Here is a 13,912-nt window from a genome sequence, read left to right as displayed (position 1 = left end):
TTTCTATATTTTGATAACTATTTTTCAATATTGATTCTCTTATTAATTTATGCATTTAAAAACATTATTCTGAGTAGTCCATCAGACTACCAAATATAAAGTTTAAAACCCCTCAACTAGTTGTTTTCTAAGGATCTTTTTAGGGTTTAGCATTTTCTGTTGTTGTTAAAGTCACTTTCAGTCATATCTGATTCTCTGTGATCCCTGTTGGGGTTTTCTTGGCAGAGATACTAGAGAAGTTTGCCATTTCCTTCTCCAGCTTATTTTACAAATGAATACAATGAAGCTAATAGGGTAAAGTGACTTGCCCAAGATCACATGGCTTAGCAAGTATCTGAGGTCAGAAGGTAGATGAATCTCCCTGACTCCAGGGCTAGTTCTATGTGCACTATGGTACTACTTAGCTTCCCTCTAGTGTCTTCCGTGACAACTTACTCTATCAGCCTGGTGTCTTGAAGAACTCTCCTGAATCCTCTCTACCTTATAAATTTCCCTAACTTTCTCTCCTGGTCCTCTTCTAGCTGGAGTGACTACTTCTTCTTAGTCTCCTTTAATAGTTCTCCATTCAGATTAAGCTTACTCACCATGTCTTGGGCTCCATTCTCCCTCTATACTATCTTGTTTGGTTCATCAGTTCCCAGGAGGTTGTCATTGCTATACACACAGTTCCCAAAGCATATCACAATCATTCCTAATATATCTCCTAAGCTAGTCTTGTATCTAGAACTGCCTTTTTAGACATTTCAAAATATATGATGAGACATTTTATGCTCAACATATTTAAAACAAAATTCCCTACCTTTACCTCAATCCTTTTTCCTTCATTTTCCTATTATTGTCTAGGGTACTAGCATCCTCCCAGTTACTCACACATGAATTCCACTGAGGTGACTCACCCCACATATCTAACCAACTACTGAATCAAGGTGGAGCTTCTCATCTCCTCTTTCCTTGATGGTAACTACCTTCTGATTGTTCTCCCTATCTCAAGTTTCCACTTCAAAATTCATCCTCCCCTCAAATGGTAAGGTTTTTTCTTTTTTCCTTTTAATTTTTTTTAATCAGTTAACAAATTTGTCCTCTCTCCTTCATTCTTTTTTCCCCAAATCATTGCCAACAAATATGCACAAACAAAAACACAGCCAAATTGGCAATGTCCAAAAATATACATCTCAATATGCACCTTTCCCCGCCCCCCACCTATACATCAGGAAGTGGAGAACATGTTTCATTATGGGGTCCTCTGGAATCATGGTTGCTCATTGGGTTAATTAGGAAGTCTTTTAAAATTGTTTGTCTCTACAGTATGTTATTGTATAAATTTTTTCTCCTGGTTTTGCTCACTTTACTACATTGAGTCATAAAAGTCTTTCTAGGTTTCCTGAATAATACATTAGTTAATCTGTTAAACAGCCATTTCTTTTAGAACCAATAAGCCAGTAGCAATAATTTTGAAGGCTCAACCCTGATTTGTTAACTACTAAATATGTAACTGAAAACTATGCACACATTATATTAGGACAACTGCTTCCATGTATTCTCTATTTATATGTTTTCTTTTCTATTAGAAAGCAGTGTCTGAAGAAAAAATGTTTCTGTATTTTAGAACAAAATTTTAAATGAAAATAACAATTTTGGAAAACATGAAGTACTATACAAATACTTCCTAAATTTGGGTAACATGAGGAACTAGAACTTTTCCATGTGTCCATTAAATAGAGGCCAGATGCCTTATAAGGAGAGGATAGAAAGAGTTCTTAGATACAAGAATTTGGACTAGTTGGTTTTTGAGGTCCATTCCAACTCTGAGTTCTTGTGATCCTAGGAGAATGGCTTGATTTCTTATAAATTAGAGTGGAATAAACTTTTCACTTTTCCCCTTTACCTGTCTTCTCAAATCATAAAGTTATCAGATTTTACTGATACAGTCAATGATGTTTCCTTTATGTAGCCTTCTTTTCAATTTCTACAGCCACCTTCTACTCAAAGAAACTACACAAATGTAATAACCACTAACAGAACTCCTTGTGCCTCTAATTTTTCTCCTCCACAATCCCTTATACCAATATCAGATTAATTTTCAGCATGCAAAAATAATGCTGTATCTTCATTATGGTAAAATACTTTCAGATATCTATGATCATCATTGCCATTTAACACTGCTAGAAATGTTAATTATAACAATAAACCAAGAAAAGATTAGCTTTTAAAAAAGGCATCTAGATGGCAGAGTGGACAGAGGATCAGAGCTACATTCTGGAAGAACTAAGCCCAGATTCTGTTGCAGATACTTATTAGCTATGTGAACCTGCGCAAGTCCCACCTAGCCTTTTTGCCTTAGTTTCTTCATTTGTAAAATGCTGACAATTGCACCCATCTGTTCAGGTTATTTTGAAGATGAAATGAGATACTTTAAGACTTTTTGCAAACCTTAAAAGTAATATAGAAAGGCCGTCTTTTATCATTATTTTAAAAGTAGAATAAATAAGCATAAGAAAGAGGAAGTAAAATCACTTTTTTGAAGATATTAAAATATACTTAGAGTATACCCTAGAGAGAAAACTTAAATATTAAGTAAAATAATAGCTTAAGCAGAGTTGCAACATATAAAGTATGTCTGTATATAAAGAAATTATTTTTGTATCTATGAATGGGGATGACTCTGTGCCTAAATAAGTGATAGAGACAACACTACACAAATTTAAAAGTTAGAAGAGAGACAAGGGGGAAAAATTCTTAGAGCAAATTTCTTTGATAAAGGTCTCATATCCAAGATAAATATTGATAAAATTGATTCAAAATTATAAGATTAAGAACCATCCCCAAATTGACAAATATAATAGTAATGGCTAGCATTTACATAATGCTTTTAAGAGTTACAAAGTGATTAACAGGTATTATCTTGTTTCATTCTCACAATAATCCTGGACTAAAGGTACTATTATTCTCATCTTACAGATGACAAAACTAGGGTTTGCCTCAGGGCTCACACAATGACTTGTCCAACATTACACATGTAATTCTGCCATTTGCATTCAGGTCTTCCTGACTCTGGGATCAGTGCTCTATCCACTTATTATTTAACTACTCAATCTTAAAAATGATCAAAGGATGTGAACAGACAGTTTTAAAAAGGAGAAATCAAAGCTATCAAAAATCTTATAAATAATAGATGCTCTAAAAATCATTAAAAATTACAGCAATGAAAGCAACTCTGAGGTCCTCCTCCCTTATCTATCAGACTATTAAAGATGACGAAAAAAGAAAATGATAATTGTTGGAGGAGCTGTAAGAAAAATCTCTAACTATTTTGCTGGTGGATTTGTGACTAGGTTCCAGTCATTTGGAACTATTATGTCTTAAAAAATTGTCAAACTGAGCATACTCTTTGATTCAGTTATACTACTATTAGACCAATATTCCAAAGAAAGAAGAACCAATAAATTTGTCTACAACAGCTCTTTTCAAGGTAACCAAAAATTGGAAACTAAGGGATATAAGATATCTACCTTTTGGGGTATGACTAAAGAAATTGTGGTGAGTATAATGGAATGTAATTTTGCTATAAGAAAAAATGAAACAGAGTAGCTCCAGAGAAAGATGGGATGACTGCCATGAACTGATACAGAGAAATGAATAGAAAAATCTAAACAATGATAACATCTTAGAGAAAAATAACCTTGGAAGACCACCAAAATCACCAAAATGCTAAGTTAAATCTAAAAGAATGAAGATGGAAACACTTATACACACCTCCTTACAGAGGGAGGATGAAAACCACAGAGAGGATAGATCATGGCTGATGTGAGAATTTGTTTTGTTGGACCATTTATCTACGTACTTAGGGCTTTCGTTTTCTTTCTTTTTATATAATTTATTTGGTCAACATAGCTGGTAAGAAGTGGATCAGATTAATTTTATAAAATACTTATTAATTTAAGTAAAAACAATAAACTTTAAAAAAAAATCCTTTATTGGCTCTTTATTGCCTGTCAAGTAAAGATCAAACTACTTAGGTTAGCATTCAAATCCTTCCAGAGTCAGCCTTATAACTTTCAAGTTCCAATTCACAATATGAAACATTTCCATGTATCCCATAACCTAACAAAATTGTGTATATATGCCCTGCCCTTCCTAACCACTGTGCTTTTGTTCATTCCATAAAGACTACTTCTTCACATATCCTTCATGTTCCCTTTCTAATTTGTTCAAATTCTCATACTGGCTTAAAAACAATCTATTCCAAAAAGTTACAAAGTCTTCACTAACTGGTCACCTGACACCTCCTACAAAAACATCTGTGATCACAGGTTTACAACTGGAAAGCATCTCAAAAAGCCACTGACTTAAAACTCTTCACAAATCTGAAAGCTATGGCAAAGCATTAAAATGGAAGCCACACTTGGATATTCTAGAAAGGTCAGATGGGATTCTGAAAGATAAAAGTTGGACAGGGGAATAAAAAGTTAAGACTCTTTGGAAAAATCTTTCTTTTCTTTCTCAATTATATTTACTATATGTATTTTTTTAAACTGGGGAGTTGGGGTAGTATACAAGGTCAAAAAACCAAGCCCATAATTCTAGCAACAATCATTTTAAGCATCAAATATCTAAGTGGTAAGGGCACAAAGACAAATATCAAACAGTTCCTGCCCTTGAAGAGATTAATCATTTGAACAGGGAAGATAAGCTATATGTATATGTATAAGATATATGCAAAATAACTACAATGTAATTTTTTTGGGGGAAAGGCACTATTAGCTGGGGTAGGAGAGAGAAGGAATTAATGCAGGAGAGACTTCACAGAGAAGTAACAGCTGAACTGAGCTGCAAAAAAAATTCAGGATTTTAAAGGGAGAGAGGTGAAAAAGGATGCTCATTCCAAGCATAGGGGACAGATACTGAGATGGGAGATGGAGAGTTGTGTGAGAAGAACAGCAAAGGCTAGTTTGATTTAGCTGCAAAGAACGTGAATTACCTAAAATAGAACTGCAAAGGTATGTTGAAACTGATTTTGAAAGGTTTTAAATGCCAAAATTTAGAGGTCTATATTTGATTCAAGGGGAAATAACATGATCAGACCTAAGCTTTAGGTATGTCAATTTGGCAACTGTGTAAATGACCTAGTAAAAAAGGGAGAGATTTGAGACAGGAGTTACAACTAAGAAGCTATTTCCTCAGTGCAGAGAAGTAACTGAGGAAATGCACCAGGGTGATGTTTCAATGAATGGGTGAAGAGGAGAGATGCTACAGTGGTCAGCAGTGGTGGGAGTGTAAAAGGCAGTGTTTTGCAGATATATGAAGAATAAGAGTCGAGGATGACTTCAAGCTTGAGAGCCCGGAAGACCTGAAGGAAATTGGGGTACTTGGGAAAGAGGTGGGTTAGATAATAAGGTCTGTTTTAGACATACTGAGTTTAAAAAATGCTGAGGCTTAGGGGACTGGCTAGATGAGAATATATAGATCTGAGAATTATTTGCATAATATATTTGCATTGATAATTAATAACTGAATCCATGGATGATATCATCAAGAGAGTTTAGAAAAAGAAGACAGACTATAAGGGTACATCTAGGAGTAAAGATCAGTATATGTGACCAAGCAATGAAGGCTGGGAAGGAGCAATCAGACAAGTAGGAGAACAAACAGAAAGCACTGTCTCAAAACCCAGAGAGAAAAAAAAGTATGTAAAAAGAGTGGGTGATCAACAATCACATGCCACAGAGAGTTCAAGAAGGATGAGGACAGAGAAGAGATTATCAAATATGAACATTTAAAAAGAGCATTGGTGACTCTAGAAAGAATATTTTCAGATGATTATTGAGGTCAGAAGCCAGATTACAATGAGCTGAGAAATGGGAGTAAAGGAAGTAAAAGCAAAAAGTATAGCCTGATTTTAGGAAGGTTTCTTCATTAATGGTTAGATAAAAGAATTTAGGAAATCTTAAATCATGAAATGGTGTGACCATCCTTACAATGTGATTATACTTCAAACAAAGTCCCGCCATAATAATATACAAAAAGAATAAGAATTTACAAGGAATATTGTGACAAATTATAATAAATTCAATAACTTAAGCAATGTGGTGATTTACATTATAAAGCAACAACTGGAAAAGTAACATAGAACTATATAATGAATGCTACATACTTAACAATTAGCCTCATTTCTTCATATATCTGGAGGGGACAGAAATTAGATATGTGATTTAATTGGTATAAGAAACTTGTCTGTGAGACTTCCTCTACCAAAGCAGGTCAGCCTGGAACCTTGAGAAGTTAAAGATAACATTGGCAAAGATAATAGAGGGGTTTGCCACTTTTTTCTCCAGCTCATTTTACATATGAGGAAACTGAGACAAACAGGATTAAGTGACTTGCCCAGGTTCAGCAATGGGACTGATAATATAATTATATAATATTCTGTGCTATCTGTGTGTACCAGCAGCAATCCCCAGGGTACAAAAGTACTGAGGGAAATCCTTTTAAGGCAGTGACAGGACCTCAAAATTCTTTAGGTTAAGAATCAATTCTTCACCACCACTGGTCATTCACCTACCCAGTTAATCCCTACTCAATGATTCTGTGAGATAACTGATACAGCAAGTAATTAAATTTTTATACACACACACACACACACACACACACACACACACACACACACACACACACTCTTTTATAAATAAGTAAAACAAGTACTTATAATTATGCCTCTTACATAGAAAAGGAATTCCATTTCCTTAGGGTTTTTTTAAAAAAGCAATTCTTTAGATAAGTGCTACTCAACTTGTTTCAGAAAATGAAATTCATTAAAATATTCTTACTTTAATAAACGAATAGCATGGCTGAAACCATCTCCTTCTACTTGTACTCCTTGATGTGGAATCTCCATATTACATAACTAAAAGAAAGAAATCAGTGAAGTTATACAAAACCTTTTACAAACTCCCTTAAGTCTTATTTCTTTTAGTAGAGGGATATTAGTTTTTAATAATACTTTTAAAATGAGAAATTGTATGTGCATTAGGAAATGTTAACTATAAAATATTGATACATAGGAGAACTTACACACCTAAAGGAGCAGATGTCTAAGTTCTGTTTTTTCTCATTCATTCATGCCATCCCTTTCCAAGCAGCTCTGTGGATATATCTGTTGCAATGATGTAACCACTCCTCAAAAATGTATGTAACTATTTTCAGAGAATGTAACACAATCTTTTGAATATTCTCAAAGATGAGAGTCAAATTTTAATCTCCCTAAGGAAAGAGTTTACTTTTTTTTTTTTAAGCCAAAAGTCATTTACAGCCAAGTCTGGCAAATAAAATTGTTGATCATACTGCATAATTGTTTTGGCAAAACAAAAATAAGATGAATCTAATAATGTAACTGACTTTATGAGGTTTACAAAGTAGTTCTACTAAACATGCATACATGTACATAAGTGTATGCACCTATGTGTGAACCCTAAGTGTCCCAAAAGTCCAAACACAGAATTAAGTTATTAAAACTATTCTTAACAATTAAAGCTGCAAGCTGCACTAAGCATTTTGGGACATGCAGCATATTGAACTTTTTCTATTATTATTCTACTCTCACCTCATTTCTAACTCAAACTTTATACCAATTAACTTGTAACTTCTCATAATATACAAATTTCTACCAAATTAAACATATTTCCCGTGTGATCTATTTAAACAGAAACAAGACAGTTTCCCAACTGTCTGTATTTGATCAGGGATCTAATCCAATTGCATATAGATATGTGAAAAAGAATGAATCTAAATACAGAATTTATTATATAGTTTCATACCTGATCCTGGAACTAACCAAGTTTACTAGAATAATTCATTGGAGGCAGTTATTAAGCTGCTCAGGGACATTTTTTCTAGATTAGAGAATACATAAAAGGCTAAAAGATGCTTCTATCCAAATCCAAAAATGGGTCTATTTTTTCAAAATATAAAAACTAATTATCTGGGTGGTAAAAGGAGAAGACTAAAATCCAAGTCTTTTCTAACATAGAAGTTATCAACTCAAATTTCATTAATAAGTGCCTCTAAAATATATATAAATAATGCCTCCTATCCCAATGGTTAAGTCTACATCAGTCATCACAATGAATTATTTTAATCAAACAACTCTACTTGTTCATCTTGTTGTTCAGTCATTTCAGTTGTGTTTGAGTCTTCATACCCCCATTTGGGGCTTTCTTGGTGAAGGTTTTACAGGGGTTTACCATTTCTTTCTCCATCTCATTTTATATATGAGGAAACTGAGACAAACAGGATTAAGTGACTTGTCCAAAGTCACATAATTAGTGTGTCTGAGACCATACCTGAACTCAGGAAGATGAATCTTCCTGACTCCTGACCCAGCATTCTACACACTAAATGACCTAAACTCTTCTTCGGCACCCAGCAAACTACAGAATAGGAGTTTTGATAAGAGAAAAGTAAGCAGTTTTGGCAGAATGGGGGAACTGAGTGCTGGGAAAGAAGGGTGCCAAAATAATGAGGAGAGCCTCACTGAAAATCAAAGAAAATTATCTTGCATATTCACATGTGTCAATTCACATTGTTAATTCAACTAACTACATAAAAATAGGTAGTAGCACACACCAGGTCAGCTAAAAATATAGCTGCATTCTCTTCAGCAGCTTGAACAGAAGACAGTTCCAGGTCCTAGGTCACAGCTACTGATTGATGAGAAAGAAAGGAGAATAGGAGAAAGGGAACAACTACACTCAAGGTCAATTTGCTAAGCCTTTTTTTTTGGCCCATAAGTGCTTGAAGGACTCCAATGATCTCTATTCTTCCCCACAAATAACCTGTAATATTATCAATGACTTGCTAGTTCCACATTTTGAAAATTTTAATGTTTTCTTCCAACAAAGAGCATGCCTTCCTCCAGTTTTAGAGAGGGCGGTTTCCATTCACAATGTGTGGGAGTGGTAAAGAGCAAGGACAGGCTGCAAATGAATCATTTCATGCTGCTTCTGAAATTTGCTCTCCACGGCTTCCACAAGCACTAGAAGTTGTAACGCTGATGACTTCCTCTTATAGTCTCTTGGCTCATGTTGAATGAGAATTGGAATCCAGATCTTCTGACTCCATGTCTGGCACTCTATCCTCCATCCCATGCTGATTTCATCTACTAGAAGAAAGTTTCTGTCCTACCATTTCCTATAGTAAAAAATTACTTACTCAAAAGGTTATAAAACTGATCATTTATGTTCAAATGTTTTCAGCTAGCAAGAATGCTAATCTTCTCCTATTAAGAATTTAGCTTCACACATATAAGAAATGTCAAAAGTGATAAAGAAAAGATGGCAGGAGTATAAACATTTGCTTTTGATGATGTCATAAGAATCACATGCATATTATACAACTTGTAATAATTTTCCAACAACAACAAAAATAATTTGCAAACATTTTAGTTTTCTTAAAGGGAACCATTTAGACTTGAAAAGATTTAACCTAAAAGTGGGGAAAGGGAAAAGCAACAAAACAAACTTAAAAATCTTACTTCCATACGAAGTCCTATAAATGGCATATTTGTATCACACACAGCTACAAAGTGAGCTAGAACTTTATTGAAGGCACACATTTCTCCTGATTGTTTGAGTTTTTTGGGCTCTACAGGATTTGGATCTCCAGATAACTAAAATTGAAGTAAAGAATACAAGTAAATAAAAATTCTTTTGTAACAACTGCTTTAAGACAATTTTCTAAGTTACACATCACAATTCAGTTTTAAAAGACATGCTACAAAATATTTAGAATGACACACTTAACAATACTGTATCGCCAAGTTGGCTTCTGGTTTCTTAATGCGTTATAAAATCCAAATATTTAAGAAAATGTTCCATTTTTACATAAATCAAACTATCCCTCATAAATTCAAGCTAATTCTTTCTAAGGTTAGGGTTGATTAGTTTCACAAAACATCAACATTAACAGGTTCCCAACAAGGCCAAATTCCATGATAAATGGCCTCCCTTACCTTGCGTTTGACACCTGCTCTTACTTGTTTCCCAGCTTTTGGGTCCAGCAGACGCTCTTCAATATTTGTTTTAAATTGTTGTAATAACAAAGCGGTGGCTGGACTCTCATCTCCTTCTGCAGAGCTCACAGAGAGAAAATGATACTTGTACTCCAGCTCTGTGGGATTGCTAGGAACTTCAAACATTTCTACCACCTAAACATTAATAAATAAAATCTCAGACACAGAAAATTAAATATTAGCAATTAAAACAATTTACTTAATGAGGCATTTTATTTACTCCTTTCCTAATTTCAAATGGTACTGTGAAATAAAAATCCAACGTGGGATTCTACATAAGGATCAGTGAGTCATTTCAAATTATATATACAAAATATACAAAAATGCATGCTACTAAATCTGTCAGAATTGAAACCTAGCAGATGAGGCAAGAAAACGAAAAATAAACAAAATCTACCACTTAGGAGCAAATACTAGTGTACCCTCTCCTCTTTTTAATTCATGGTTCCACAGTCTTTTTTACTTGTATCTCTGAGTAACAAAGAAATATTTTCAAATCCTGTCTCAGGCATTACTAGTTGTGTGATGCTGGCAAGTCACTTACATTCTTACTTATCTGTAAAATCTGTAAAATGAGGTAGGACCAGATGGCCTCTGAGGTACCTTATAGCTCTAAATTTATGTTACCATAATTATTTTTTGTGTTTAATTTAGATGATAAATCTAGTGCATTAGTATATAGTATTTATAAATATACAATCATAAATCAAGTACAATTTCAAAAAATAATAAGAAGAAAACCATCTTTTCATCCCATTTGGTATGTGACTGATAAACAAAATGCAAAAGCATTAGATATACTGATAGCAGAATCATCTTATTTGAAGTCTAACACACTCCTTAAAAATAAAAAAAGGGGGTGGGGGTCAGGTAGTTGGGCAGTGGATAGAGCATCTGCCCTAGAGTCAGGAGGACCTGAGTTCAAATCTAGCTTCAGACACTTGATACTTACTAGCTGTGTGACGTTAGGCAAGTCATTTAATCCTGACTGCCTTGCCAAAAAAAAAAAAAAAAAAAAAAAATTAACTGAAATTTAAGAAAATTATGTGTGTGTATGTGTATTAACCACATTAAGATGTTTTAAAAGTAGGAAATATGAGTAGAACTCCATATTAAAAAGTAAATAGGATTAATGTCAAAGTATACCACAATTTAAACTCGGCGATCCAAGGTTGGCTATCAAGTGAATATTCTCAATCTCAGTAACTAAAGAAAATAATCTTTTAAGGCAACACTGGAGCTTCCTTTGCAGGAAATTAATATTCATGCCAATGAAATCATGGTACTCTGAAAGTAATAAAGAAGCCAGGGAAGTGACAAACAATGAACCCTATAAAGATTTATCAGAAAAGTCCCATTTAGTTACTTACAATGTAATATTGTGGGAGTCGAGTGAGTTTAATAAACAGTTTATTCTTTGAAAGATTTCCAACAGGATGAGTTGAGTAATTAGAAAGCTGCAAAGTTTCACTGCACATTATAGGGAGATGTTTTATAGACTGTTTGCAACGTTGCTGTCCAAGCCAAAATCTTAATTAAAAAAACAAAAACCCAAAACAAAGTAGTTATTAGAAAAATAGACTATTCTGGTTAACCTGGAATGACAGATTAGGACTACAAAAATCACTCTCATTACAAGCAACTATTCAAGTAAATTAATACAAATTTCAAGTACCCCTAAAAGGACACATTAATAAACAGCGGGGAAAAGTTTCAAATGGTTATCTTCTCTGTTCATCTGTGTTTTAAACAAGCTTTAAATAAGAAAAATGGATTTCAATTATGAGACAGTAGAAATGATTGGTAAGAGAAATTCACAGAATTTCTTTTAGCTTAAGAACAGCAAAACTAAGTAACTTCTTAGAGAGATTCTTCACCTGTGGTCTATGAACTTTTAAAAATATTGCTAACTATATTTCAACATAATTGGTTTCCTTTATGATCCTCTGTATTTTATTTAATGCATTTAAAAATTACTCTGAAGAAAAACAGACTGCCAAAGGGATCTACATCTTTCTAATGTAATCACGAATCCTCTAAAGAACTTATAAAATGATGTGTGTGTAGATAAAGGATCCCATATATAAAAATTCTTGATGTTGTCAAGAAGCTATTCCATATAAATGATTTTCCAAGGAAATGGAATTTATCCCTTAGGATAACTTCTGATTTTCACTATTTTGAAAAGGAATCTTTCTGAAACAAATAATAAACTTTGCCTTCTTAAAAAAGAAAATATTAGGGGCATCACTGAATTGGTATAGTGGATAGAACACCAACCCTGAAGTCAGGAGAACCTGAGTTCAAATCTGGCCTGAGATACTTAATACTTCTTGGCTGTGTGAACCTGGCCAAGTCACTTAACCCCATTTGTTTCAAAAAAAAATTGACTTGATTTTGTTTTTCTTGATAACAAATGCTCATTACGAACACTAATTATTATACTCACTTTAAAACAGTATTGTCCCACATGGCTATTTATCCTTATATATAAAAACAAGTACCTCAAACTGTTAATGTGTTTTGAATTTGGCTCACTGCCTTCACTTTTTGCTACCTTGAAATATTCTCCTATAATTTGCCTTTATTGTCTCAGTTATCAGATAAATAAGCATGAGTTGATTCGTGGCTTTTGGGACTTATGCTTTCCTAACCCCATTACCGTATCACCCTCCTTAAAAAAAAACAAAAACAATAAAACCCCAAACCTTCCTAACTCTTGGCTATGTTACACAATGTTTTAAATGTACTTCAGTTTTACTTATTCATTATTCAAAAAGAAAAGTAGCTGGTCAAAATTTAGAGATTAATATCAAACTAATGGAGGAAAACAAGAGCTTTTGACACCCCCCCCCCCAAAAAAAAAAAAAAACCCTACCCAATGGCAACAAAAATAACAATTTTGTTCATAAAAATTTTCTTGAATTAGAGCAAATACCATAGTATTTTCAAAAGTATGGAGTGGGGGATATGCAGAAAGGGGGAAAGCTAAAAAAGGAATATAATGAAGTCAATGAAGTCTTTCCACTATCCTCAGGATAAATACTAAAGAATTTCCTTTCACTACCATCCTTTTCATACTTAACTCATAACTAAACTCCTTTTAAGAAAAAGTTCAATTTCACATATTTAAACTATATCAGATTATTTACTATCATGGGGAAGGGGATGGCAAAGGAGGGGAGGAGGGAAAAATTTGGATCAAAATAAAAAATGAATGTTGAAAATGATATTTATATATATATTTAAAGAGAAAATACTACTGAAAAAAAATTTTAAAGGATGCTTTAAAGCAACTTCTATCTTGAAGTGAAGAAAAATATGGTGTGAATTCAGTATATCTGTATTAACTTTAATGTCATTTTGACCAAAAAAGATGACTTTTCCATACAATGAGGTTTTGTTCTGAATAAACACCTCACAAATTGTCACTTATCCAGTAGGTTTCTTCCTAGCAACTACTCGATGTGATGGATTCTTATTGTTATTTATGTTTCTGAATTCATTGCATGCTCCAAGACACCATCCATTATATGAATTCATAAGCAATTACTTCTAGAAGAACAGTTCTGTTCCTTGATTTTTTGGGGGGGTCAGAATGCAACTTATCAACATTCTAAGAAAAGATTTTTTTAAATGAAAAAAAAAAAATGTGAGATTTTAGCTAAATTTTTCTCCTATGAGGCAAAAACCTTGTTAACAATTACTGAATCCAGTTAATAATATATTGGAAAAAAAAACCCAACAATATATTGGAAAAAATACATACATATATGAAGGGGTGTGTATGTATGTGTATATTTATATACAAACTCATTTAAAATAAACAACAAAACCTTTATGAAATAT

The 13,912-nt window shown here is 33.4% G+C and overlaps 1 protein-coding gene across 1 annotated transcript in view; it reads right to left on the bottom strand.

The window, feature by feature from the left end:
- MED14 (mediator complex subunit 14) overlaps positions 1–13,912 on the bottom strand; it is a 60,256-nt gene that overhangs the window by 21,507 nt on the left and 24,837 nt on the right. Inside the window, exons 13-16 of the mRNA XM_051985025.1 lie at positions 11,434–11,593; positions 10,004–10,198; positions 9,527–9,661; positions 6,825–6,901 (exon numbers count right to left, since the gene is read on the bottom strand). Coding sequence (XP_051840985.1) covers positions 6,825–6,901; positions 9,527–9,661; positions 10,004–10,198; positions 11,434–11,593 — 567 coding nt within the window. The remainder of the gene's footprint in view (positions 1–6,824; positions 6,902–9,526; positions 9,662–10,003; positions 10,199–11,433; positions 11,594–13,912) is intronic.

The sequence above is a fragment of the Antechinus flavipes genome, chromosome 3, assembly GCF_016432865.1.
Source record: "Antechinus flavipes isolate AdamAnt ecotype Samford, QLD, Australia chromosome 3, AdamAnt_v2, whole genome shotgun sequence".
In the NCBI taxonomy this organism is placed as follows: Eukaryota; Metazoa; Chordata; class Mammalia; order Dasyuromorphia; family Dasyuridae; genus Antechinus; species Antechinus flavipes.
The sequence above is the reverse complement of the archived record's forward strand: the minus strand, read 5'-3'. Positions and strand labels throughout refer to the sequence as shown.